The sequence below is a fragment of the Seriola dumerili genome, unplaced genomic scaffold (assembly GCF_002260705.1).
Source record: "Seriola dumerili isolate Sdu_G_001 unplaced genomic scaffold, Sdu_1.0 BDQW01000230.1, whole genome shotgun sequence".
Lineage (NCBI taxonomy): Eukaryota > Metazoa > Chordata > Actinopteri > Carangiformes > Carangidae > Seriola > Seriola dumerili.
In genome coordinates, this window is record NW_019174485.1 from 1,662,214 (window position 1) to 1,687,671 (window position 25,458).

Here is a 25,458-nt window from a genome sequence, read left to right on the forward strand (position 1 = left end):
CTTGTGTTATTGCTGCCGCCTGTCGTGTATCTACTGCATGTTCATTTTAAATGGAACTTGTGTCGTCATTCGGCCGTTAAGTGTCGCTTTTCAGCAATAAAAAAGGAAATAAAAATGTGAAAACACACAACAACAAAAAAACCCTGAATTAAAAGTTCAATCAAGGAATTATTATCTATATGACCTAATTGGTAGTAGTAACATTATGTGAAAACAGTTCAAAAGGAAAAAATTTTTACATGTTTGCTGTCTTAAATATATGAAAGACTGTTCCCTTAATCAGATTAACTATCAAATGTAACAAATAATCATTGTATCAATCATGCTCGTCAATAATAATTTATGTGTCTTTGAAGCAAAATAAAAAACTAACTAAATTTCAAGAGAAATCTTATTGATAATCAATACTACACGTAGCTGACCTTGGATCAGATTTCTACTCCCCTCCTCGCTTTCACTAATGGAAGCTGGTGGTTACAGTCTGATCCCAGGTCGGTGTTCTCTGCGTGCCGCCAGCCGGTGACCACGTGTCTCTGTCCGGCCTGCCAGACGACCATGTGGAGCAGCAAGATGGCGGCGCGGTGGAGGGGAAAAGACGGGGATTTAAATGCCGACAACAGCGACTTTCTGCTCAGCAACACCCCTAACGAGGTACCGGTTTCCTCACTTTAGCTGGTTTGGCATCGAAATAACCGCACGCGGGCAGGTTCCGGTGGTTTAATAGGAAGTGCTTCGCCGGCGCGTAAGGCCACATGTGCCGAGAGCGACACGTGGCTTAAACAGGCTAGTAGTACTACTGAGGCGGTGAGCAGGGTGGTGGCTCATCTGACCCATTAGCCTGCTATTTGGACCATGTCGGCACGGAAAACGCCTTAATGATGAGTTAATACATATCGTTAGTTTTCCGTTCATGTCGAACATCACCGCTTTTATAAAGATTAAGCAAGCGAAAGCTGACGGGGAAACCGGTTAGTTTTCTCGGGAGTACGAGATGTTCCGATACGGCTGCACCGTCACCACTCCTGCTATCTACTCTGTACACTTCACTTCTTTTTATATGATTCAGTACTCTCACTTTACCCTCTTCTTTTGCTGTCTCAAGCTTAATCTTAAATTGTCTCCTGACTGGCAACAGCATAAACTGTCGTGCTGCAACTTAAAACCCCCAAAATGTCCAGTTACAGCAGCACAGGCCGTCAGAGCTCTGGATCCTACTTCCCAGAGCTGGTGTTGAGGTTGTGACTTTAAGGCCTCTTGTCCCCTCAGTCTGCCACTGCCCTGCAAACTTCTGGTCTAATAAAACTTTACAAACTCACTGACAGACTGATTTTAGACTGAGGCCTCACTTTGCAAACATTTTGTAGAGAAAATCTTGGCACTTCGACAGTGTCACTCTTCCTGCTGCTCTTTACATATACAGACGTTCCTATGGGTTCATATTAAGGTATTAACACACTGAAACAGTTGTGTTTATTTTATCAAATGTTCAGTTGTTTAGATACAAACAGAACTACTACAATTAATCGATTAATTGATCAGAGACTATTTTGATAATCAAATATTTGTCATTTTTCAAGCTAAAAAAACCCAAACATTTGGTGTTTCTCAAATGTCAGGATTTGATACTTTTCTTTGTCTTACATGATAGTAATATAATGTTTAGATTTTGGATTGTTGGTCAGACAAGACATGACATCTGAAGACATCACCATGAGCAGGCGTCTTGCTATTTTCTCACATTTTATAGATAAAATGAATAATCGTGAAACAAAAAGATGAATCGATAATGAAAATCATCGTTACCTGGCGACAGGTATACAGTAAACATCAATACCACACACCTTAGTATTTATAGCTGAAGCTCTTCTGCAGTGCTTGTCCCCACAGGCCTTTAACATACACAAAACTCAACAATAAAATGAGCACAGAAACAATTATAAAATAACCATAAAACCTTAACAGTGCACTGGTGTTACAGTATTGCAGTTGCAGATTTATGTTCAGCTAGGTCTGCAGCTGTTTAAAGTGAGAAGTGGATTGATGGAAAATTCAGCTAGAATTCAATTAATCATTTAAGTCCCTTTTTAAGCAAAAATGCCAAAAGTTCACTGGTTCCAAAACCGAATATCTTTGGGATTTGGACTGTCAGTATGACGAACCATGACATTTAGATGTCAGCTTGGGCTTTAAGAGATTTTGATCTGTATTTTTACTGTCTTTGGGCATGCCACTGACCAAATGCCTTATCAAGATAATAAAGAGAAAAAATCATTAGTTGCAGTAAGGTTTTATTCTTTTTTTTAACCTGTTTTTAACCATTTTATCTTGTAGTTAGATAGAGTTCTTTCTACAAAAGTATATGTAGTGTAGCTCATTGACAGCGTCTGAAACATGGATTAAGCCTTGGCTTTCCCTCGATGTTTTTTCATTGCGGTTTTGTCAGAACAGGCAGCTCTTCCTGTTTATGCTGAGAAAGTTAATTTTGAGTTTAATGCCTCCTGTGCCTCAGTTCCTGTTCACACCCAGAGGAAGGAGTGTATTGTAAAATTGCAGGAGGTAGAAATAGTCCAGATCGGTGTGCGTGCACATTTACACAACATGGGATTAATATAGTTTTTCTGCTTGTCTGTGTCCCTGCAGTTGGTCCTGAGCAGAGGTGATGTTGAAGGTGTGAACATGGACGCACAGTCTTGTACCGATCATTCCATCTTGGCCATTTTTGAGGACTCCACAGTCGCATCAGAGGTCAGTGTTCAAGCTTATGAATCTGAATGATTGCACATCATCACAGTCAAAAGCTATTGTGAGGCGCATCCCTGCAAGTGTCTACATCTCAGACATTTATAACATCCTTTAACATGTCTCCGTGTTTGCGATCGTACGGTTTGTGACACTTGTGGTCGGCTCTACTTCACGGTCCAAAATATTTGAGTTGTAGGATTTGACAGATGAATCAATAAATGTGGACACTGCTGTGTTTTTTCAGGGTAAGAGTGGAGTGGAGGAAGAGAGTGAGACCCTGCTGTCGGCCCTGTCTGAGATGCTGGACAGTGTGGAGGATGACGACGGGTCTCCCTTTGATGTTCTACCAGACACTAAGTTCCTGAACCACCCACAGTGCAGGGACAACTCAGTGGTGGGTTCATACACTGCAGCAGCAAACAGAACGACTTATCTGCTGACTTCACATGTTCATTCATGATCATTACACTGAAAAGATACAACAACTTTTTGAATGTGCCTGGTGAAAGCCATTTTGCTGTACGATAACGTCCATAGATATGAGTCACATGCACTTTAAGAAACTGCACGTGCTGAATTGAGTTGAAAAAGTGAAGTTCTTTCAAAATGTGTAGTTTCATTATTCATTTTTCTGCTTCCCAAAGATTAAACACTGAAGATCTGAACCATTCTTTCCTTCTCTTTAGGCAATTTCACTTAGTGACAGACTGAGGCCAAGACCCAAATCACCAAATGTAACATTCACTATAAAGAGGGATGAAGAGAAGGAAAAGGACAACAGAAGCGAGAGAGGCAGCCTCCCACAGCTGTTCACACAACAAACTCAAACATTGTTTCACTCCCAAACTAAGAAAGCAGAGAATGAAGTCGAGGTCTTCACCTCGACTTCTCTCGTCAACCTGGTCCGGCTCATGCACTCCTACTGTCTGAAGCTGCATGTGGAGGAGGGAGATAAACCGGGGAAAAACCGCACATTATTCTCCCAGGAGGAGGTGTGGAGGTATGAGAGGCCCACCGAAGAGAGCGATGAAGAGATAAATGTCGTATCTGATGATGAGGAACCCGTGAAAAAGACAAAGGGGGAAGAAGAGGGAGATGAAAAAAGAGATGATGGTAAACTCCTGAAGAGTGTGTTGCTGAATGGAAACTCCCCCAGAGCACCACCATGCAGAGAGAAGAAAAGAGTGAGCTTTGGCCCCGTTCAAGTGGCTTCATTTAACCAATCAGTGGAAAAGGCACTGAACGAGAAAAATCTAACAAGTGAGACTGTGCCAGCTCCACTGTCCAGCACAAAGGCACTTGGAAATCCAGCTGGGTCAGCACTTGAACCCCAGACAACACCGTCCTCAGGAACGAACAGCGACTTGTCTGATGCTCTGCCGTCTAAAGGTGAGACAAAGGTCAAATCACTCAGCCTCCAACAGTACAGACAGCTGCGCCAGAAGAGACAGCCCCTGGTGGAGAAACAGGGGAACTACACAACCAAGTGGCCCTCTGTTTCTGAGCCCCCCAAGGAGTTGCCCCCCATCCTCTGTTCACAGGGACATAGACAAAATAGCTGCGAACCAAAGACAGCACACCCCTGTTTAAACCATACCAGAGTCAGTACTGATCATCTCCAGAAGCCTGGTTCCAAGGCTGCATCCCATCGTGCCTCTCCACCACAGAGGCCTAGTCCCTCAAAGGCAAAATCATCCACTCATCTACGCTGCAGCGGACTGAAGCGCCCAAGAACCGAATCCAAAACCATCTCACCTGCTGGTCCTCTGCCAGACGTCACAACTAACCCAAGCGTGAATGCGCCTGAAAGCAAAAACAGTCCAGTAAAGAAGCTGACGTTGCTTAGTAGCGATCCCCCGAATCCTGTCCTCGTCCCCCTGCCACTCAGCCAAACAGCGTCACCGTCCACCGCCCACTCCTCATCAAAGTCTAAAGTGGAGTTCATCAGCATAGACTCCGACCTCCAGAGCACCACCCACTCAGAAGAAATCCAACATGAATCCTCAGCAGCATCTCCTCAAAGACAGACATCCTCCTCCGAGCCAAAGCCCCACGTGTTGTTAGTAAACCAGGACGGCGCCGCCCTGCTTCAGGAAATGAAAAACAAGTTTACCAAGATAGCGTCAGATGTCTACTCTAGATCTCCCGCACTTTGTCCTGCCCCAACACGACCTGAATCTGCCTCAGAGTACAATAAACCACAGCCACAAAAATACAGTGCGAGCCCAACAGAAGGAACCGAGCTGGAACCAAAGCTTCCTCAGTCAGCAGGTCCGGATCCAGTGCGGCGTATAAAGTGTCCCTCCCCCACGCCGTGCTCTACTCAGCCACCTTCTCCCGTAGATGCTCCAGAGGTTCCCCCAAGTATATGTTCTCCGCAGGAACCACGGCCCTCTCTTCAGGTTGGCTGTGGAGGGCAGACTGCGACATCTGACTCTGGTAAACCATAGAGATGTAAAATCTGACATAATAAAGGCAGTGAAGCTGATTTATTGAGTTAATGTTACTCTTGTTGTTCCACTTCAGGGATTGAAGCCCCTGATCTGACCAGCCTGCTGGAACAGTTTGAGGAAACACAAGGTGAGTGCTGAGACTCCTGGTACACTGTTAATTTGGATGTGGACATCTGGTCTTTGTATAACCTCTTATTATTCTTCCTGCTGCAGCCAAAGAGGAGAGAGTCAGCGATCCCAATCTCGTCAGTGCTGCTCCACCTTCAAACCTACAAACAGACGGACACATGGCGCTGGACAGAAATCAGGCCGCAGGATCAGAAAAGACCTGCGGATTACCGCCGACCCCATCCTCTGTGGAACCAGTCGAACGTTTAGGCATTTCAGAATCACCCGGGACTCTGAAAACCCTCAGGGAGCCCGTGGACATCCCCGAGCCCCTGGGCACTGAAATCATCCTCAGCACTCAGCAAGAGCAGCCTGCAAGACGCAAAAATCCCCCATCCAAGGCCATTCAGATCATCGACCCCCGGCCTCTACCGTCCAAGAAGACTCACATCGGCCCTTCAGAGCCCCCCGCTGCTCACACCTCTCCTCACATGTTCTCATCTGTATCCTGCGATCACGATTACTGTGGGCCTGTGGATCATTCACTTACAAGTGCTACTGAGCGTAGCAGAGCTAAGCCCTCTTTACTCAAGGATTTTTCTAAACTTACTAATGAATTTCAAGTGGCTTCTCTCGACTCAAGTGCTGCTGCTGAATGGAAAACACAGACCTCGACAGGACATACAAAGTCTGAGTCGCAGCATCACTCTGAGCAACCCAGGACCAGATCAGAGACGAACCCACCCGCGGACAAAGCTCTGCAGTTTTCGGGCTGCCGTGCTGCCTCAGGAGATGTTGGTGGAGGTGAAGACAAAACAGCCCCCTGCACTCTCCCCACACCTCCACCCAGCCCTCCTGTCAGGGGGAGGCAGAAGAGGAGATACCGGAGGGGATCCCCTCTTTCTGACTCCAGCTCCAGCTCTCGTTGCTCCTCCTCTTCGTCTTCCTCCTCCAGCTCTGCGTCTCGCTCTCCAAAAAGACAGAAGTAATTATCTTCTGTTCAACATGCTCAGTATTACTTTCCATTTGTCCTCTTTGTGCATCAGTCCCAATTCTCAATTTGTCCGTCTTGCAGGCTCCATCACAGGCGTTCAGAGAGCAGTTCGTGTTCATCGTCCCCCTGTCGCTCTATTTCCCGCTCCCCACCTCGGCGCTACAGGCTGTCTTACTCCAGATCGAGATGCAGCAGGTCAAGATCCAGATCTTGGTCCCAGTCCAGGTCTCCATCCAGATCCCGATCACCATCCCCACGGATTTGCCAAAGGCAGTGGACAGATGTTTACAGGTTAGTTAATGTTGGGGTTCTTTCGGGGGAATTTGATAAAAAAAGATGATCAAATGTAGGTGTTTGTTTAAATGTCAATTTCCCTTGCGTCTCTCTCTGGCTTTACTGGGTTTAAGAGTGTAACCTCAGTCTCTCTATTTTTCCCATCTTCATGACTACAGCAGCAGAGAGTCCAGGAAGCTCAGGAGGGAGCACGAGATAAGGATTCAGAAACTTAAAGCCATAGTGAGTAAAAAGATCACGACGTGTCAGCTGATGTTGTTGTAGCTTTTTCAAGATGAGTAATGAGCGGTGAGTAATTGTAAAAATCCTCTCAAACAGGATGAGCGCAGGGTGGTGTACGTCGGACGCATCCGCAGTTCTATGACACACGATGAACTGAGAGAGCGCTTCACTCAGTTCGGAGATGTTGAGTGTGTGTCGCTCCACTTCAGAGACAGAGGGTACGTATGTAGCATTGAAAATATGTTTTTTTGTTTTGTATTTACGGTTCACTTGTGTGTTTTTTTTTGTTTGTTCTTTGTTTTGTTTTTTTTACATTATTTATCACGATATCAGTACTCACATTCTGCACCTTTGGTTCCCATAGCGACCACTACGGCTTTGTCACTTTCTACAACATGGAAGATGCTTTCGCTGCTATTGATAACGGCGGAAAACTACGGAAGCCTGATGAGCTGCCGTTTGACATCTGCTTCGGTGGTAGACGACAGTTCTGCAATTCAAACTACTCTGATCTAGGTGAGACTGACAAACCACAAACAATGTACATCACAATACTGAAGGAAACATTTCCCCTCATTTGAGACAGGTGAGACCACTTTGCAGACCTGTTGAAGCCCTGTCACAGTGATCTTTGCAAGCTGCACCAGAGGAACCGTAATATAATTCCTGGTGAATGAAGTGAAGCAGTGCTGCACCGGCTTCACATTCTTCATGTTACTTTTTTATCCCCTCCATACTGCACATGCAGCGTCAAGGACCAAATAAACACCTTTAAATAGCCTTCAGTGTAATTCAGTCCACATCAGCAAAACCACAAAGTATCACCTCAGAACGTAAAAACACACAGTAAAGTTCAGTAGTATTCGTCGTCAACTTGAGTAATCTTCGAGTTGTCTTTACTTCACCTGGTTTTGTGTCCACTGCAGGCTCTTGGCTCTGTTATTCACTCTGTGTGTGTGTGTGTGTGTGTGTGTGTGTGTGTGTGTGTGTGTGTGTGTGTGTGTGTGTGTCGAGTAGAGCAGTGGACAGAGAAGCAGTGTGACCATAAAAGATAAAACACAGAATCAACATGTGGTGGTCAGTGTTGACACTGTGGCTGGCATCAGTCAGTTCAATCAATTTACGGATGCATCGATGAAAAATATTAATGTTGACGATGTTTTCAGTGCCATCATCATTGAGGCTTAATCGCGGCAGTCCTAGAGTTGAACACTTCCTCATTCTAATGTTGAAGTCACTGAATGTAACACTGAGCCTGTACATGTCGCTCTCTTCCTCAGATGCGAACAGAGATGCAGACCCGCCTCCTCCCAAGAGCAGGTTTGAGGACCTGGACTTTGATTCGTTGCTGAAACAGGCCCAGAGAGGATTAAAGAGGTAGCAGAGCGCCGACCTGGATGTGGCAACGACAGAGTTTTTTATTTTCTTCACAAACCTCAGAGCTTTTTGCTCACACTTATGTAGCAAACCTTTGTATGTTAGTGGTTTTTTTTTCATGTTTTCACTCAAATATGCATGCAGTTTTTATGTGTGCAGTAAATATGAACAAATATGTGGCACTCTCAAATTGAAAACATGTTATTAATGGAACCGTTAAAAGATTTTTGTTGCATTCCATAACACTGATAAAGTTTTGTATATGTAAAAAAAATAAAAATAAATGCTGATCATTGCGTTTCCTGATGAACTGACAGCTGCAAGTAAACACAAGTGTATTTGGTTTATTTTGAGTGAAATCTTCACGCCAGACGTTTTGACATGTCGTTGAAGGAAGAGCACAGGTGTAACTAATCACTCATTAACTGCAGTGAGCCAGTGGGGGCCGTGGAACTAGGACACCTGCTTGGAGTGCAACCATGATTAATTAGTTATTGGTCACACCTGTGTTTGACAAACCGTTCCCGTCCACTGCTGCACCAGGTCTGACCTACAAGCCGGTTCTGCTTTAAGCTCTGTATCCTGTTAGTCTCATCCAGTTTGTCTTTTGGAAGTCCCTGGGCTTTTGCTGACTTAGAATCTCAAAACATCAAGTCAGTTTGGTCTGTAGGCCCCCAATCTTAAAGTCAGTCTCATACATTATTTTTCTTTTATCTGAATTCTCTCTCTCTCTCTCTCTCTCTCTCTCTCTCTCTCTCTCTACACAGCAGCTCCGACTCTTTGTAGGCTGTTTTTATCTGCTGTCTTCAGATCTTCAGCAGCCTCATTCCCATCCCTTACAGAGTCAGCAACTTCATTAATGCTCACCACATCATATGCTGTGGAAGTTTAAAGACCGTCCTGTAAGACATCAAAGCTGTGACATAAAATGTGGATTTTAATAGAGCATATCCAACATATTTTTCTGCCTCGGATAACTTTGTTAGGTTATGTTTTAACTTCCCTACTCTCTCAATAGACCTTTCTTGTGGCATACTTAATGAATTGTTGGTGTAACCAATAACATTAATTGCACTCCAATTAAAGTGTTCCACTTCCAGGGCCCTATTATGTCTCTAACCAGACATACAAGTTATTAGATCACTGAGGGTTTTGAGTGGGAGCCACTTTATCATATAATTGCCATTTTAGCAATTACAAATTTAAATTACTTTTTATTTTAAAAAACTGAAGCCTAACCAGCACAGATGCCATTTGTAATGCAACACTGGATAAAGAAGTAAACGAGTTCAGATGTATCAAGGATATGGAGTTCAAGATAAGCCAACATGCTGCCTTCACTTGACTGACGTCTTAGCTTCACTGTGCAAAAATGTGCAGTTTGACACTAAGATGGTTTCACATTCATCTGCTGAAGGGTTCTCTGTGGCCACTGAGTTTAACGTGTTTTTAACAGCATGATTTTGTGGCATTGCAACTATTTTGGAAGTCAGTGTGCAACTTTGAACTTGAAACCTTCAGTGCTCATACACTAAAAAATATTTTTTTTAATGAACAACATTTGCATATTCATTCATTTGGGATTATTCAAAGAGAGAGAGAAAGTAGATATGATTTAAATAATGACATCATTTAATTTTTTTTGTGGAGAAAAGCAATTCATGCACAAATTATTATTCCAAGTCTTAAAACATGACCAGAGTGGCTCTTTCAGCTGATGATGTTAATGTTTTTAAGGAGAACTTGTTCATTTTAAGGCTTTATTTTTGAAGTAATAGGCACCAGCAAATTTTGAATAGCACAGGTGTAATAAACAACATTAATAATGGTACAGACCTATAATTCCTCAGTTGCTAAACAGATTGTCAGCTCTCTATAAGCTGACAAGGGTTTAATTAGTATCCTATTCAACTTAATAACTTGCGTGCCTGCCTTTACATCAGTCACTGTCCAAATTGTTGGTGCCTAATTTATCAGTCACAAATACTGACACAAATAATGTGGCAAAGGTCATGAGGCCATATCCCATATACAGAGCAATCAGAAAGTGTTCAGACCCCTTGAATTTTTTCACGTTTTGTTATGTTGCAGCCACATGCTAAAATAAGAAAAAAACTAATTTCCCCCTCATCAGTCTACACTCAACACCAAAATGACAAACTGAAAACAGAATTTTAGAAATTTTTGCAGATTTTAAAAAAAGAAACTGGAAAATCACATTGACATAAGTATTCAAACACTTTGCTATGACGCTTGAAATTTAGCTCAAGTGCCTCCTGTTTCTCTTGATCATCTTTGAGAGGTCTCAGATTATTCTGATCTCTCAAAGTTTATGCTGCTCTATAAAAATATTCACCAGAGTGATATAATTACCACTATTGTACAGTGCCACTGTACAATAGTGGTATAACCAGACCACTGTATATCTATGGGTCTATTTTCAGTCTATTCCTTTTCCTATTCTCTTGCTTTGTCACTTTTATACTTTTATTCAGCCTAAGTATTATACAGACTTTAGCCTTTTAATTGTTTAATGAAACTTAATTAATTTGTAATTTATCAACCTTAATGTTTTTCTGATGTTTATTTTTACTACTTCTTGTAGTCATTTTTAGACTTTCCAATAAGAAATGTCAACAACCACAATCCATACAGGGTTCTGGTCCAGGGGCCCCTGATCCCTTGGGACCAAGGGCCAGGTGCCCTGTAGTCGCACTCAGTAATCAATAGGTGGCTATAAATTAGTGTTATTTTTGACTGGTTTGTGTTTTCAGGTGAAGTGTCCCTTTAAGCCACAGGGACACTGTCCCTTTAAGACGTTCACCCGGTAGTCGGTCACGTTCAACCAACGTGCCTGTGAATCTGAGTTGAACTTCAGTCATCACAAAACAAGAGCTGCTTCTCTGAGGATTTACAGCTGTAGACTTTAGATCATGGTAGCATCATGTTGTGCAACGCTGCCGCTGTTTAAACCTGGCTGGTGTGCGCAAGCGTGAGAGGACGGTGCAATAAAAGTGAATCAAATTAAAGGCTGGCGTACAAAGCCATGACTGACAATAGGGCTGTGTCAGAGCCGGAGCTGCTGTGTGAACATTAGGAAACTGGACGAAGCGACAGACATTCAACCACTCAACATTAAACTTACACACTAAACCATGTCGAAACCGAGCAGTGCGAAGGGCCAAGCCCAGACTGGGACGAGGGGGTTCATCAGTGGAGTAGTGGAAGGTGAGCAGCCTGGGTCCAGGGGCCCAAACTCGACTATCCGATCCCTGAGGTGTCCCTGCTACAGTACAGCTCCATGAACCATAATGTAAAGGTCCATATTTATGCTGCGAACTCCAGATTTTCTCTCCAGGAAGTACATCTCGGATTATATATTGATCACCTCTGGTAAGGTGACACGATTTTGGTGTATAACTTGACCTTTTGCTTGTTGCAGGTTTTTATGGGCGACCCTGGACAATGGAGCAAAGGACCGAGCTGTTTAAAAGGTATGTGAACTCCCACTCTGAATGAGGAGCATGGGTGGAAACGGTGAACATGTACTGTGGAGCCTAAAAATGGCATTTTGCATCATAGTGGGTGATGTCATTCGCTGATGTTTGATATGCTCACCTTCATTTGGTTCCAGGAACAGACTCCTGATCTGCGGAACAGTCAACAACACATAAACAATATTTAGCACACATGGATTCATTTGTTCTACTTACTGATGTCTCCTGATCCTGTCGGCTCAGTTTCATTCTCACTTTTTAAAACACTGCGATCTACTCACTGGCCCTTTTGATCATGTATTGCTGGTGTTGGGATTCACAGGGAACAGCAGTGGGGTTTGAACACGTACCTGTACGCCCCCAAGGATGACTACAAACACAGGATGTACTGGCGAGACCTGTACTCTGCTGAGGAGGCCGGTGAGTCTCACCTCTTCATGTCTCCACACCGTTCACACTGAAATCACACATTTCATTTGTTTTTTTTTTTTGTATAATTATCATTTCCCTACTAATTGCTTACATCTTCAAATGTAAAAATCCATTGTTTCTTTATAATTTATCTTATCAGGACACACTGTGGTTGTTAGTGTGCCTGGGATCCACCATCCAGTTAACCAGATAAACAGGGTGTCCAACTATAAAAACACACTCGGCTCAGGCTGTATTTAGATCTTGAAGAACATCAGTGTCCTTGTTTACAATTGTGCCAAATTGCAGCTGCAAATGAAACCAAAGCAACAAATTAAAACACTTAATAAAGACTTATGGGAGTTTTGTCCTTTTTTATTATCGGTGTCTCACCAAAGTCCCATCCTGAGTCATCATTATCTCCTGAGAGACAGTTTGACGCCTCTCTGTTGGCTGCCTGGATGTTATCAGTAATGTTACAGACTGAAGGGCAGTGATGATAATTTGAAGTTTGACCTGTTTAAAAACTATCATGTCAAAACACACACTCAGCGGACCATCAGTTTGTATGTACCTGTAATTTCTGGTGCTGTTATGGCCATTTTTATGATCAGAGACGCCACTAAGCATCAAGCTAAAATGTCCTACAGAGGTGCATGTTAGCTGGGAGCTCCTCATCAAACGGCATTTCTTCTCCCATCCCTTGTTCTCCTCCTCCCAGAACAACTCATGGCCCTGATATCAGCAGCTAAACAGCATGACGTCGAGTTCATCTATGCAATCTCGCCCGGTCTGGATATCACTTTTTCCAACCCCAAAGAGGTCGCTGCCCTGAACAGGAAACTGGATCAGGTAGGACTTTGTATGCGGAGAAGAAGGGTGGCGCACAAGAGATAATTTAATGTTGGCTGTATTTGGCTTTATGGCTCTCTGAGGGTTTGTTTGGACGCCACATTACTTTTTATGAAACATGCAGCAGTAAAATAGAAACGTTTGACGTACAGGAAGTAGGTCAACATGCAACTCATGGTGCTGACACTGCCGCGACTAATGGGCTTAATTCCAGGTGGAATAGCTCTTTTGAATAAAGTCTCTAGCAGGTGAAGCAAATATTTAAACTCTATCTGACCTTGTATTACTCATTTATCTGTATATCAGTTTTTTTTTTTTTTTTGCGTTATTGTTAAAATTTCAACTCGGTCTTAAAAATGCTGATCACCTGTTCGTCCCTGTTTGTTCGGCAGGTCAGGGGGTTCGGCTGCAGGTCCTTCTCTTTGCTGTTTGATGACATTGAGACTGAGATGTGTCCAGCTGATAAACAGGCGTTCAGCTCCTTCGCCCACGCTCAGGTGGCCGTCACTAATGAGGTGTACCAGCACCTGGGAGAACCTGAGACCTTCCTCTTCTGTCCTACAGGTCAGACAGCAGGGCGGCATGAAAGTGACACTGGAAAGCTCATAAGATTTACAGTCAATTTAAGCGCAGCCACACAGTTAAAAGCATCTAAAGCTATGTTAAATCTGATTTGTTTTTCATTGTAAGTTTAGTTTTTAGTTGTTTTTTTTTTCCCCCATATTGTCACTGTTCTGTGTCTCCAGATTACTGTGCTGCATTCTGCACTCCCAGCGTGGCCCAGTCCTCCTACCTGCACACTGTGGGGGAGAAGCTGCTGCCTGGTATCGACATACTGTGGACAGGTGAGCTTACACTGAACCACAACCTCACAACCTTGGACTCCACTGGAGTAATCACTGGTACAGTTTGATAATATATTTTCTATTTATTTTTTTATTTTTTTATTTCTTATTTAGGCCCAAAAGTGGTGTCCCACAAAATCTCAGTTGAGTCCATAGAGGAGGTGTCCTCTGTCCTAAAGAGGGCCCCAGTCATCTGGGACAATATCCACGCAAACGATTATGATCCCCAAAGACTTTTCCTTGGACCCTTTAAGGTAAATGCATGCCTGTCCACATTTACATTAATAAAAGATGGTTTTCTAACATTTCCCAGATGTCAGAATGTGCCCCAGTCCTGAGATCTGTATCCTGAAATAATCAGTATTATCTTTTCCGAGCAGGATCGACCCACTGAGCTGATTCCCAAACTGAGAGGAGTGCTCACCAATCCCAACTGTGAGTTTTACCCAAACTTTGTGGCCATCCACACTTTGGCTACGTGGTGCAAAGCAACCGCTGATGGAGGACCAAGAGATGTGGAGATGAGTGAGTGTCCAGTTTTTGTTTTTGTTTTGTTTTTTTAAATAGTGATAAATGCATTTCGCCTTCCCTTCCAAACACAGAGAGTGATGAAGTTTCAAGTCTGAAAGTTGATTTTCGCACAGTACAAACCTGACAAGTGGCTGCCTGAAATATCAGAGAAACTGACTAATCAGTCTAAAAAAAATCTGTGGTGCACTTTGGAAAATGGTTGACACAGCAGAGTCTTCAAACGTCAGACTTTTATTCACAGAAGATTAAATGTTTAAATCCTTGATGCCTGACCTTTTTAATCTGGTGCTTGTCCATGAAGACTGGTGCAAGGACAATTGTCTCTCTTACAGCTCATCCAAAACATCACATTGGGTATTTCATAGAAGATGTTATTATTTTTGTTTTTATTATTGCTGTTGTTATAGTAAATGTTATGGTGGGTTTTTTTTTGTTTTTTTTTTCCCAAGACGGGGACAGTTTGTTAAAATCAAGAAAACAAGGGTGACCAAACCTTTTGCACATCATCGCACTATCTTAGGATGGAAATCTGAAAATGGTGGAATATCAGATGGCTACATTTATGCATTTAACTACCCCATGACCTGATATTTCCCTTATATTTCTCCTTGAGAAGCTTCTGATGGAGAAATAAAATAGTCACATAATGTTATATCTGCTTGTTTCGAAGGTCTAATACATTTACGTTGAATGCAGTTGTCAATCTCAAGATTTGTTTTATTTTTTTGGCCCTTTACATTAAATGGAGCCCGGCACATATGGTATCTTTGGAAACACAAGGGTCCTTACTATAAAAACAAAAAAAAAAGTTCTGTGGGTTTGCCTAAAGCTTAGCGGCACAATATGGGAGTGAAGGCAGCACACTGTCTCACTGTCCCTGACCTTCATCACCAGGCGACGAGGAGCAGGACCCCTGCTACAGTCCCCAGAAAGCTCTGATCCTGGCCCTCAATGACTGGCTGCAGGAGTTCCTGAGCACAGATCAACCAGGAGGTAGAGTCTTCACCTCTCATTTAACAGTTTAATGTATTGTTACCATTATATGACAAAGCAGCTGGAGCAGTGCGAGAATCACATTGAGACAGTTTGTCGGTGCCCTCCTCATCCTTCCAGGCCCGTGTCGTCCTCCAGCTCGTCTCAAGAAAGAGCCATCAGATGAGGAGCCCATGCAGACAGACATGGGTGAAAGCTATGTTCCTGGACCCGGGGAGAACCCACTGTACACAGCAGAGCCTCTGACCCTGGACGACCTGAAGCTGCTGTCGGACCTCTTCTTCCTGCCATACGAGCACGGGCCCACCGCCAGGACCATGCTGCAGGAGCTGGACTGGCTCAAGAGCAACGGCTGCGCTGCTACTGCAGAGACAGACAAGGTTGTGTGTGTGTGTGTGTGTAGTTTTTCCAAATACAGCTCATTCTGCAGGCGTGTTGTGCTCTTTAACACAGCTCATGGTGTTTTTCAGACAGCAGAGTGGTGCTCAAGAGCGCAGCAGTTTGATGACATGTGCGAAGCGGTGGTGCAGATGTTTAACCGCCTGTCAAACGCCCCGAACCGCAGCATCCTGTACGACCTCTACAACTACATCTGTGACATTAAGAGTGGAGTCGGTCTGGCTCGTGCCTATGTGAAAACACTGGGTGAGAAAATCAAAATCTTCCAATGATGATAAAACCAAAAAAAAAAAAAAAAGCTGCTGTGGGTACAGTATAGTAAGAAGAGTTTATTACATTTCTTAGATAACACAGGACTTCTTCCCAGGTCTAGTTCCACTACATATCATGATGCAGATGAAAGCTACTGATGAATGACGGAAATGATCAGAGCTGTAATCTAAAGAGAAAGATGTAAATAATTATTAATTAAAGCCTGTAAATTGTGGCCTTAAACCTGCACCATTTCATTTTGCTACATTTTTAAATTCAAATACGTATTCAAATTACATTTCTGAAATTAGCTGCCACTATAACCTTTTTCAAGACCAATGCCTTTAACTAGACACATTCCTGAGCTTTTATCAGGACTCCCATGAAAACTCAAAACACGGGGAACATAAATGGCCACAGTAACATTGGGAGTGTTACATTTTGTGCTGCAGGTGGAAAAGAAAAGAAACAAAAGGTGATGGATATTCTCACTCTCTAGTGGTTACAGGTCACTGGTCGCCAAGTGTGTTTGTACTCAGATGACAAGCCGACTGTAGCTTTAAATGTTTTGTTTTTTTTGTTTTCCACAGGAGGGCAGGGTCAACCCTCCGCCCAGCTTATGAACGATGACCCTGAACCCTGGGGCTTCAGAGGAGGACTGTCTGGAGAGTTCCAGGTAATCTAACAATGCTGTGTCTAAAGACGGAGACATATTTGAAATGTTGTTTTCTGACTAGTTGTACTAAATCTATCATTTTCCCACTTAATGAACTGTGGTAATTGTTATTAATAGGACAATGCATCTGGAAAATATCATTTTGTTCTCATCCGTGAATTATTAATGTTGCTCTAATGAATATACTGTATTACAGAGAATGCTGCCTGGACACGGAAACAGGGACCTGTTCAGATATCCTCCCATGACAGCAGTGTATTGCATACGGCCATACTGCCCCGAGGACAAGGTAAAGACGGCAGATCCTCAGACAATGATGCAGTTTGGTTAAAATTCAGTAGTGATGCTGCACAGTATTGTTTCCTGTCTTAGATGGAGGTGCGGCGGATTTTCGGGGCGATGCAGATGGCGGGAGAGGGCAAAGTCCCCATGATGACGCAGCCTCCACTTATCTGTGATAGGTAACAAAGAATGAATTACTCTGCTCCTGAGAATTTTATGCTTCTATGTGATCTTAACATCCCCTCTGTCCCACTGCAGCCTGTCAGCAGGTGAAATCTCCCCCTCCCCTCAGTGTGCTTTTGTCCTGGAGGATGAGATTGGGACGTGTGGTTACGCACTGGCACTCATTAATGCCAAACCAGCTGCAGCCAAGATTCAGGTGATCAAAACGCAAGATTTGTTTTCCAGACTATGAGATGATGATGATGATAATGATAATGATAAGATGCAATGTTATTTTATTGTATGTTATCTTCTACCTCCAGAGGGCAACAACTGACCCAGTGTTTGAAGAATTCCCTTCTTTGATCACTATACAAGTGCTGCCCCGGGTCACTGATCCCTCTCCAGCCAAAAGTATGATTGGTCAGCTGTTGTCCTCCATCAGGAACAGTGGTAGGTGCACACTGCCTTTTTGATTACTCAGAGATGCGCCTCATGAAACAGGCTTGCAACTTCAGTCATTCACAAACTCAGGTTTAATAGACTGCATATTCTCCAGGAGGAGGAGCTGTCCAGCCAGTGTCACAACAGTGCTTCGCACCGGTTTCTTTTTATAGGACAGGAAAGTCACTGCAGTATCAGTGTATACTTGCAAGAAACTCTTTGACTTGAGTTAAAAGTTTGGACACACTTTTCGATTCACTTGAATGACAGTGTGTCCAAACTTTACAATAGATGTGCTGGTATTGTTCCAGACAAAGAAAGTAATAACTGCTGAAACTCTAATACTAAAATAGCTCAGAGTGGAAGCTTCAGTTTTTCTTTTATTTCTTCAATACCAACCACGTGGGACTCTTCTTTCCTCTGCAAAGTAACTAAGAGGACAGTCCTGGATGGCTGAGCGGTGTTACTTCTGTATTCTTCCCAGAATTTAGCAGAAAAGTTGTAGTAAACAAAACATCTTACAATTTATTGGTTTAAAATAAAGAGAGAAAACTGCTCTGCTGCACCCATAACTTGCAGGTAGGCATGTGATAAAGGCATATGGCCTGTAGATGGCATACCAAGCTATATACATGATTTAAATTTGCAGATCACTGATGTTGTATGACTTTGTTCCAGTGACAATGAAAGTTGTTTTTCTTTATCACCTAAAGGTTTGAACAATATTTTACCCAAAACAGATTTAAATACCAAACACCGTCTTGGTTTTCCCTTCAGGTTCCAGAGGAGTGTTCTGTGAGTTGAGGCAGAGCGATCGGAGGATGCTCGACTTTTACACTAAACTGGGCTCCTTCAAACCCATCAAAGTGGCTGGTATACCTCAAGACATCCTCGCCATGGCAACAGGCCTGTGAACAAGATTACTCACAAATATTTTCCTCAGGTTTGAACTGTTGTGTGAAGAATCTCCAAGTTTGCTGCATGTTGAACTGATCCAGCCAATCTGTCTTGTCATTTTTGTCAGTTCATCAGATAATCTGTAATTTACCAGCCATCACAATGAACCAGTCTCCCCCTGTGAAGCTGTAACATTAGTCAAGGAAACGCTTAATGAAATTTGTGTAACAAACTACTGTATAATTAAAAGTGTGATGCAAAACTGTTGAATTTTTAGACATGAAAACTGTATAGTGATTATTTTTTAGATAAAATTGTTTAACAATAAAAATGTTAATAGCATCTGATTTGTTGCACAAACATAACAAGACAGTTAAATAAAAAGAAATTTTAATTTGTTTTGAGGGGATGCAAAGGGAATATTAATAGTTAATCTTCAAATAAATCGCTGATGTTCACTTGTTCTCTGGCTTGAGAGGCTGATATTCAATTATGACATTTGAGCTGAACCTGCCCAGAATAATTTACCATGGTTATGGAGCATAAGTTGCTATGCATCACATGACCATGACTGGACCCATTACATCATTAATATAAATTTAATAAGAGAAACTTCAGTGTGTCTGAACAGGTAAAATAAAACACAAAAGCAACAAGTAAGCTCAATATTTCAAGTCATTTAAGGACATTCATTTCTTTTTCTTTTTCAATGTGCGATGCTGTGTCACCTTGTTCCCCTGTGTGTCTGACCAGCAGAGTTTGGCTGCAGGAGAACAGGTCCACATTAACCTGGTGTTTGACAGACCGACAGCTACTAATAAACAAACTGTTATACCCAGACTCCTCTGGGATATCAGTAGTGTCCAATCAAAGCATGATGCTTAACTCAAGGTTGAAACAGCGTTGTTGTACCAGCACTGATATAAGGTAGTTAAGGCTTTAAAACGTTAAAAAAAAATCTTGTTTGGAGGTGAATGACTAGTGACTGATGTATTGCCTGTCCCCGCTTGGCTGTATCATTTATACACAGATCTGTAGTTGGTGAGACTTAATTGTCCTTCCCTGGTGGTGAGGCTTTGTCCTGCCCTTTTATCTTCTCTTGTGCCTCTCAAGAGAAGACTATGAAATATATAATTTGTACCATACTGTATTATTGCACTGTAGAACAAAGAGGGGAATGTAAAACCTAAGACTTTAAACAAGTGTTGCATAAAACAGTCCACTTCTTACTCTTCTCTGAAACATTGAAGACCCCTGCAGCGTTTCCCTTCAGCAACATGTGCACCTTCAGCCCTGTCATTTTCAAATAAACTCAAGCCCCTCATACTTCACATCCCCGATCCTTGTCTCAGGCATCAGCACCCGACCGTCAAGTGTAAATGCAATGATGTAGGTGGCGATCCTGCCTGCATCCTCCTCTGATTTTAGGGCCAAAATGATCTGATCGTCCGTGTCTGGAACAAATTTAAACGAGGAGAAGCCGTGGGTGGGGTTGAGCGGTCCAACGTGCCGCACGGTTATGTAGCTGAAGTCTGCAGGGCAGGACAGGAGGAGGTTGGTGGCACGCCGCTCGTCTGCAGTCTCTTCATAGTGCTCGTGACTGGCGCGGCGAGGGAGGAAGAACCAGCGCTGGAGACGTTCACTCCAAGCTGCCGATTCATGGATAAGGTAGCCTGTGGAAGGGAGAGGTAACAGAATGAATAAGAGCAGACTGTGCGTCAGTGAGTTGCAATTTCCTCTATCCACTATGTATTTTTGGAACGGAAAACAAAACCGTGAATTATGAAACGAAAACTACGCCCATTGATGCCAATAATAAGATGTGATACCAATTCAGACATTGTTGTATGTGGACAGGGCTACAAAGAAGAAACTAAAAATAATCCGTCAGCACCTGGTGGTTGGATCCCTGCTGCACTCCGCAGGGAATTGTAGTGTGGCACCCAATTCTCATGCTCCACGTCGCCATGGTAGCCAACAACTTTAACCCACTCTGGGTTGTTGTTGACGACTTCCCCAGAGGTTGTGGTCCACTCCTTGCCCAGGCCACCAACATACAGGTGTTCATCCTTCACTGCCAGCCACTCGGCCTTGAACCCTGCGCACACAACAGAAAGGACAGATCTGTGAGGAGGCATGTGGATCTCACAAGAAATTACCCTCAAGCTAAGGAAAGGCTACACCCGCGGTCTTTGAGCTACATTAAGTGCACGCAGTTGATAGTTCTGTCCTTTCTTCAGTGAAAAAAAAAAACCCTTTCTGACCACCTTACCCGAGCCAGTTTGAGACTTTAAGACATCTATTAGAAACTGACCTTTGGAGACTGAGCCATCACCGTCAGGTAATATAACCCAGGGCACAGCCTGGTTGCCCTCGATCCTGTACACCACACCTGTGCGGTCGTCTACACTGTAAAGGTGACCGTTGAACGCCACAAGTTCTGACAGCTCCATACCTGCAGCACAGTTAGTAAGTAGAAAAATAAAATGAGGTAAATCAACATTGATTTGAACACACAAACATAACAAATATACATATCAATAGGTAAGTTCTTAACCAACTTATACCTCGTCCCTTCTCAGCCAAATGACTCTCTAGAGTGACAGTCTCAGCATCCCACTCCACCTCCAGTCTGTCAGCGCTCTCTGAAACAGTCAGATAACCTCTTTTCATGTAGCTGAACCACGTCTGATCCTTGGAGCTACGTGATGCCGTGTCCAGGTCTGCGATCACACCGATGCGGTAGCGGATGCCCTTCTTCGTCTTCTCTGGTGGACTTAACGGGTAAGTGTCATTGTAAGGTTTTTCCCTCCTCTGACGGCGGGTGAGGCTTCCTGCAGTTTGTCTGCGAGTGTCCCTGAAGATATCATCCTCACCCTCACTGTACAGTTGCAAACTGTGAGCCCTGTTGCGGTAGTAACCCCTGGTAGGAGTATCTCTGTTCCCTACTGTCCGGTGCAAATACAATATGAGCACTAAAGCCAGCAGGGTCGCCACAGTGATTGCCCGCCATTTTGGGTGAAAGCGTGAGTCTGAGGTGGTAGCTTGTGTCATGGATGCCAAGGCCAGGGGGAGGCCTCGGAGGGCAACACCAAAGGAGGTCATGGAAGTATTGTCGTCATTCTCACCGTCACACGTGGACTGGGGGTGATGACTACCATAGCCTGGGAAAGAGCAAACCAGGGAGAAGCAGGTCAGGAGAAAAGCACGGTGGAGGATGTGGTATAAAAAAAAATTTAAAAATAGAAAAAAAACTTGATATGTCTCTTTGTGTTCATTTTCCAACCAGTTTGCTGTGTTGGGCTTCCAGAAGACATTAAAATATCAAAGTGCGTTATGTGTTTAATAATCATATCACATGTTAAATTATCTAATGTTCCTGTACATGGTACTATATAGTATGAGCTGGAATTGTTTTTAGCTGACAATCATTATCACTGACTATATCACTATTTGTAACCACTTTATATCATCAGTTTAAACAAACATGGTTATAAAGTTTGAATAGAAAACAATAGGTGGAGAAGATGAAAGAATGAACACGGGGGAGGAGGACATGTTGGGGAAAATAGGCTCTTGTCCCCATTGTTCTGTTTACAACAGAGAGCTTTGTTGTGTTGTTCAAGCAGAACCACTATCTGCATACTGAGTAGGTAGCTGGCATGTCATACTTCCTCAGGACAAGAAGCCCATAATTAATCTCGCTCAGTTCTGATGTTAATATTAAATTATTTTGTCCTTCTTAGCCTCAAAGAAATTTGTTTGTAAACAGAAAATGCACATCACAATGTGTGGGGAGAAAAGGAGCCAACATTTTTATATAGTTGCCCCAAAGTGTCTGATAGCAGAGGTGAGCTAAGATCGCCTCCAGTCACATCATAACAACTTATCCACTTTATGTAAGAACACATTAACTTTGTTGAGTGTGACTACTGTTTAGGCCACCATCTACTAACTGCACTGATCATGTGATGCAATGCATCCTGGTGGCTTACCACCTCTGTTAAAGAACGTCCTATGAAAACCATGTTCTCTTGTGGAAGCTCACTGGGTAATGTGAAATATGCACTGTCAAGTAAAAAACAAGGCTATGTTTCTCAGTTTAATGTAATTTGCAAATACAAAATCTTTCCGATGAACATGTCGTCCAGTCCTATAGTTATGCTTCGTGGTAGTATCAGTTTGGCACCACTCATGTCTTCTATTGTGAGTGCAGTGACTAAATGTAATGAGCGACTCGTATGAAACCTGAAGCCAGGAAAACTGAAAGTCCAAGTCCAAATCTAAAACTGTGCACAAACTGAACTCACACCAATATAATAATACATGAACTTTGGTGAGTTTTTCTCTTGTGTTCCATATAGAGTTGGTCATAATGAGCCTTTGTCTACTTTGTGTACTTTCACTTGAGTTACAAACAGACTCCTTAATCTGTTTTAGGTTCAGGTAATAGAGCTGACATGACGCCCTGCCCGCTGAAATACGAGAGGTGTTCTTGTTTTGGGAGAACATGAACGCCAAGGTGACCTTCGACCTTTCTGTCGTCAAGAGCAACCAACTGGTCCAGTAAGTACATGCCGGTGCTGGCATAGGTTGAGCTCACTCAGCCCACCTGTACTAAGCCACATAATGCAGTGGCTTCCTGTTTGAATCATTTTACAGTAGTAACTGGCCAATATTAATATTTTAAAACATAATTAACACACACCATGAAACATGACCTCCTGTTAATAGTTGTAAAAAAAAAAAACTACATGCAGCACAACAGGCCTTTGTTTATTCCTGTACTTTAGAGAGCAACTTCCTGAAAAACTAAACCACTTCCCCAATACTTACAAATGATCGTTGAGATTGAAACGTTTGACTGTTGCATAATGTTGCATGAAGTCAGCATGATAACAAATGCAGCTTCAAAATAATGCAACTGTAAATGACACATTAATAGTTGAGCTTAAGCAATATCTAGATGGCACAAATAAATCATCATCATTTAGCAACCCAAAACAAATATCCCAGCAGCATCAACAAAAAGTCTTTCTGTGGAAGAGCAATAGCAGCAGAAAGCAATGCTCAGTCAGTATTGAAATAACTATGTTCTAAACTATGGATATAAACACAAATTAGTGTGTAAAAATATTTCCCAAGACCCTATTTGGTATTACTGAAATGGACCACATATTTTATATCATATACAACTGGTAGCCATTATTTTTCCCTCTGTCTCTTCAGTAGCCTTCCAAACCAGTTCAACCTTCTCAGCTAACATTAACATGCTCTAACACACACATTCACATCAAACTGCCAAACTACTGGCCAACAAATAATCCCCTTATTTTCACTACTATATGCATAGCCCATATTTCCAATCTTTCTGCAGCACACACTCAAACACTGCTTAGCTGTATGAAGAATTGAATTACTCACCCTTCCTTCGCCGCTTCTCCCCTGAACACGCTGTAACCATCATGCCACTCTCCTTTGCACGCATCTCATAATAAACTCCACGTCCCTCCAGCCCTCTATCCCACATGAATAACTGATCTCTATCTCACCAAGTCTCCTCCTTTTCTCTCCATTACAATCTCAAGTTTCTCCCCGCTTTTGTAGATCCAAGAAAGAAAGCTGGGCTTCATTAAAAAGGATAATAATTATATGAATAAGGAAGAACAAGTTGGGCATTGAATACAACCCTGTTAGATGCAGTGTGTCTGACTTTAAATAATGAGTTGGATGAATCAAGAATAAAGAGTAAGTGGCCATGTCAGTAATTACTGATAAGTGAGCACACTGAAGCTTGAACAAGCTTGAGAACAAGTCTTGATGCATTTTCAATGAGGACTAAACTGTGTGTTTGGATGGGTTTAATACATCTGTGTATTAACTTTCATGTTTGTTGTGTCTTCTGCTCGTTTGTCTGACCTTCAGCCACAAGTAAACACTGAAAAGTTATAACAAACCCCATCAAAGTATACGCTTACACTTATGTTTTTTTTTTTCTAACCATTAGCAGAACTTAACTCCTACTCGACAGTAGAAGAAGTATGTAGAGGCAGAAAAACAGGTAATTGAGTAATCATTTACCTCAGGATTGACCAATAACGTTACTTTAAGACCTTTTACAACTGGACTGCGAGTTGACTAAGATAACAAAACAACCTGATGTCCTTGTCCTGATTAGATCTTTGTTAATACTAAACGGGGATGGCTGCAGAAACATTTCTCCCTTGGTAATTGATGCAATTTCACACTACAGCTCGTACACCCTCCCTATCTGAGTCCAGACAGCCACGAAGGCAGAGACATGACGAGCCGCTGAAGCCTCGGCAATACTTGTAAACTTTACCCTGCTGAAAACGAACGTAACGTTAAATCTCAAAACTGTGATATCACACGAAAGTTAAAGGATATAACGTCGACGAACTTTTGAATAAGCAAGCTGCCGGCTAAACATTTGCTTATACAAGAAATAAAAACACACCGGTTCCATTTAAAAATGTTGGCTATGTAGCTAACATCAGCTAGCAACTTAAGCCTGCTAGCATTAACCTTAGCCAGGCTAACGTTAGTACTGTTAGTACAGCCTCAGTCATTGGACTCAGGGAGCTGAGCTGAATTAAGAGTTTATCTGGTCGTCACTTTGTGGCTTTAGAAATCTCTGTGCTCACCTGGTGCAGAGGGTCTTCAAGTCCGCTCGGTTGAACATGACTGATAGGCTGTTTGGTTCATGTTGGCAGATTCTCGGTGGTTAGCTCCTCCTGCCTGGAAACTCCGGACCAGCTCAACTGATGTCGTTCACACTGTGTGACAAAAACTGAACTACTGATGTCGAAACATACCACAACAGGGCCAAAGCCACTCTCTATAACTAATAATTTTTATTTATTTATTTATTTACTACTGACGAAGTTATAAACTAAGAGAAATGTTTCACAATAAATCATTTTCTCTGAGAAGAACAGAAATGAGCCCTCTGACCACGGACGGATTAACATTTCAGGGCTCTGGGGTTAGAAATTAGGTTGGGCCC

General features: G+C 42.7%; 3 protein-coding genes across 4 annotated transcripts; 2 read left to right on the forward strand and 1 right to left on the reverse strand.

Annotated features, from left to right (window-relative positions):
* The first annotated feature begins 543 nt into the window (after positions 1–543).
* LOC111229431 (peroxisome proliferator-activated receptor gamma coactivator-related protein 1-like) lies at positions 544–8,483 on the forward strand. Its single transcript, XM_022755762.1, has 11 exons — positions 544–651; positions 2,641–2,745; positions 2,987–3,136; positions 3,429–5,181; positions 5,269–5,322; positions 5,409–6,288; positions 6,379–6,588; positions 6,750–6,813; positions 6,910–7,031; positions 7,178–7,329; positions 8,094–8,483. Exons 1-11 carry the CDS (start codon positions 556–558, stop codon positions 8,192–8,194), a joined length of 3,687 nt encoding a protein of 1,228 aa, XP_022611483.1. The 5' UTR covers positions 544–555; the 3' UTR covers positions 8,195–8,483.
* Positions 8,484–11,025: 2,542 nt separating this feature from the next.
* Positions 11,026–18,708, forward strand: LOC111229432 (protein O-GlcNAcase-like). 2 transcript variants are annotated; one of them, XM_022755764.1, is made up of 17 exons: positions 11,026–11,418; positions 11,633–11,684; positions 12,010–12,107; positions 12,820–12,950; positions 13,343–13,514; positions 13,697–13,795; positions 13,910–14,049; positions 14,176–14,320; positions 15,221–15,319; positions 15,458–15,699; positions 15,790–15,964; positions 16,561–16,646; positions 16,843–16,935; positions 17,019–17,107; positions 17,187–17,307; positions 17,414–17,543; positions 18,312–18,708. In XM_022755764.1, exons 1-17 carry the CDS (start codon positions 11,346–11,348, stop codon positions 18,446–18,448), a joined length of 2,082 nt encoding a protein of 693 aa, XP_022611485.1. In that variant the 5' UTR covers positions 11,026–11,345; the 3' UTR covers positions 18,449–18,708. The 2 variants fall into 2 exon arrangements, with proteins under 2 accessions (XP_022611485.1, XP_022611484.1); XM_022755763.1 differs by having other exon boundaries at positions 11,032–11,418; positions 15,440–15,699.
* A 231-nt stretch (positions 18,709–18,939) lies between these two features.
* LOC111229434 (soluble calcium-activated nucleotidase 1-like) lies at positions 18,940–25,335 on the reverse strand. Its single transcript, XM_022755765.1, has 5 exons — positions 25,097–25,335; positions 20,999–21,595; positions 20,746–20,886; positions 20,326–20,529; positions 18,940–20,104 (listed from the first exon to the last, which is right to left on the reverse strand). Exons 2-5 carry the CDS (start codon positions 21,534–21,536, stop codon positions 19,734–19,736), a joined length of 1,254 nt encoding a protein of 417 aa, XP_022611486.1. The 5' UTR covers positions 21,537–21,595; positions 25,097–25,335; the 3' UTR covers positions 18,940–19,733.
* Positions 25,336–25,458: the final 123 nt, after the last annotated feature.

Excerpts from the sequence above, each read along its gene's own strand:
- LOC111229434 (XM_022755765.1), bottom strand. The coding sequence starts at position 21,536 with ATGACCTCCTTTGGTGTTGCCCTCCGAGGCCTCCCCCTGGCCTTGGCA. Across the intron at positions 20,887-20,998 it reads TTTGGCTGAGAAGGGACGAG|GTATGGAGCTGTCAGAACTT; the intron begins GTATAAGTTGGT and ends ACTGTGCTGCAG. Across the intron at positions 20,105-20,325 it reads AGCAGGGATCCAACCACCAG|GCTACCTTATCCATGAATCG; the intron begins GTGCTGACGGAT and ends TCCCTTCCACAG.
- LOC111229431 (XM_022755762.1), top strand. The coding sequence starts at position 556 with ATGTGGAGCAGCAAGATGGCGGCGCGGTGGAGGGGAAAAGACGGGGAT. Across the intron at positions 3,137-3,428 it reads AGTGCAGGGACAACTCAGTG|GCAATTTCACTTAGTGACAG; the intron begins GTGGGTTCATAC and ends CCTTCTCTTTAG. Across the intron at positions 6,589-6,749 it reads CAGTGGACAGATGTTTACAG|CAGCAGAGAGTCCAGGAAGC; the intron begins GTTAGTTAATGT and ends TCATGACTACAG.
- LOC111229432 (XM_022755763.1), top strand. The coding sequence starts at position 11,346 with ATGTCGAAACCGAGCAGTGCGAAGGGCCAAGCCCAGACTGGGACGAGG. Across the intron at positions 11,419-11,632 it reads CATCAGTGGAGTAGTGGAAG|GTTTTTATGGGCGACCCTGG; the intron begins GTGAGCAGCCTG and ends TGCTTGTTGCAG. Across the intron at positions 16,936-17,018 it reads CATACTGCCCCGAGGACAAG|ATGGAGGTGCGGCGGATTTT; the intron begins GTAAAGACGGCA and ends TTCCTGTCTTAG.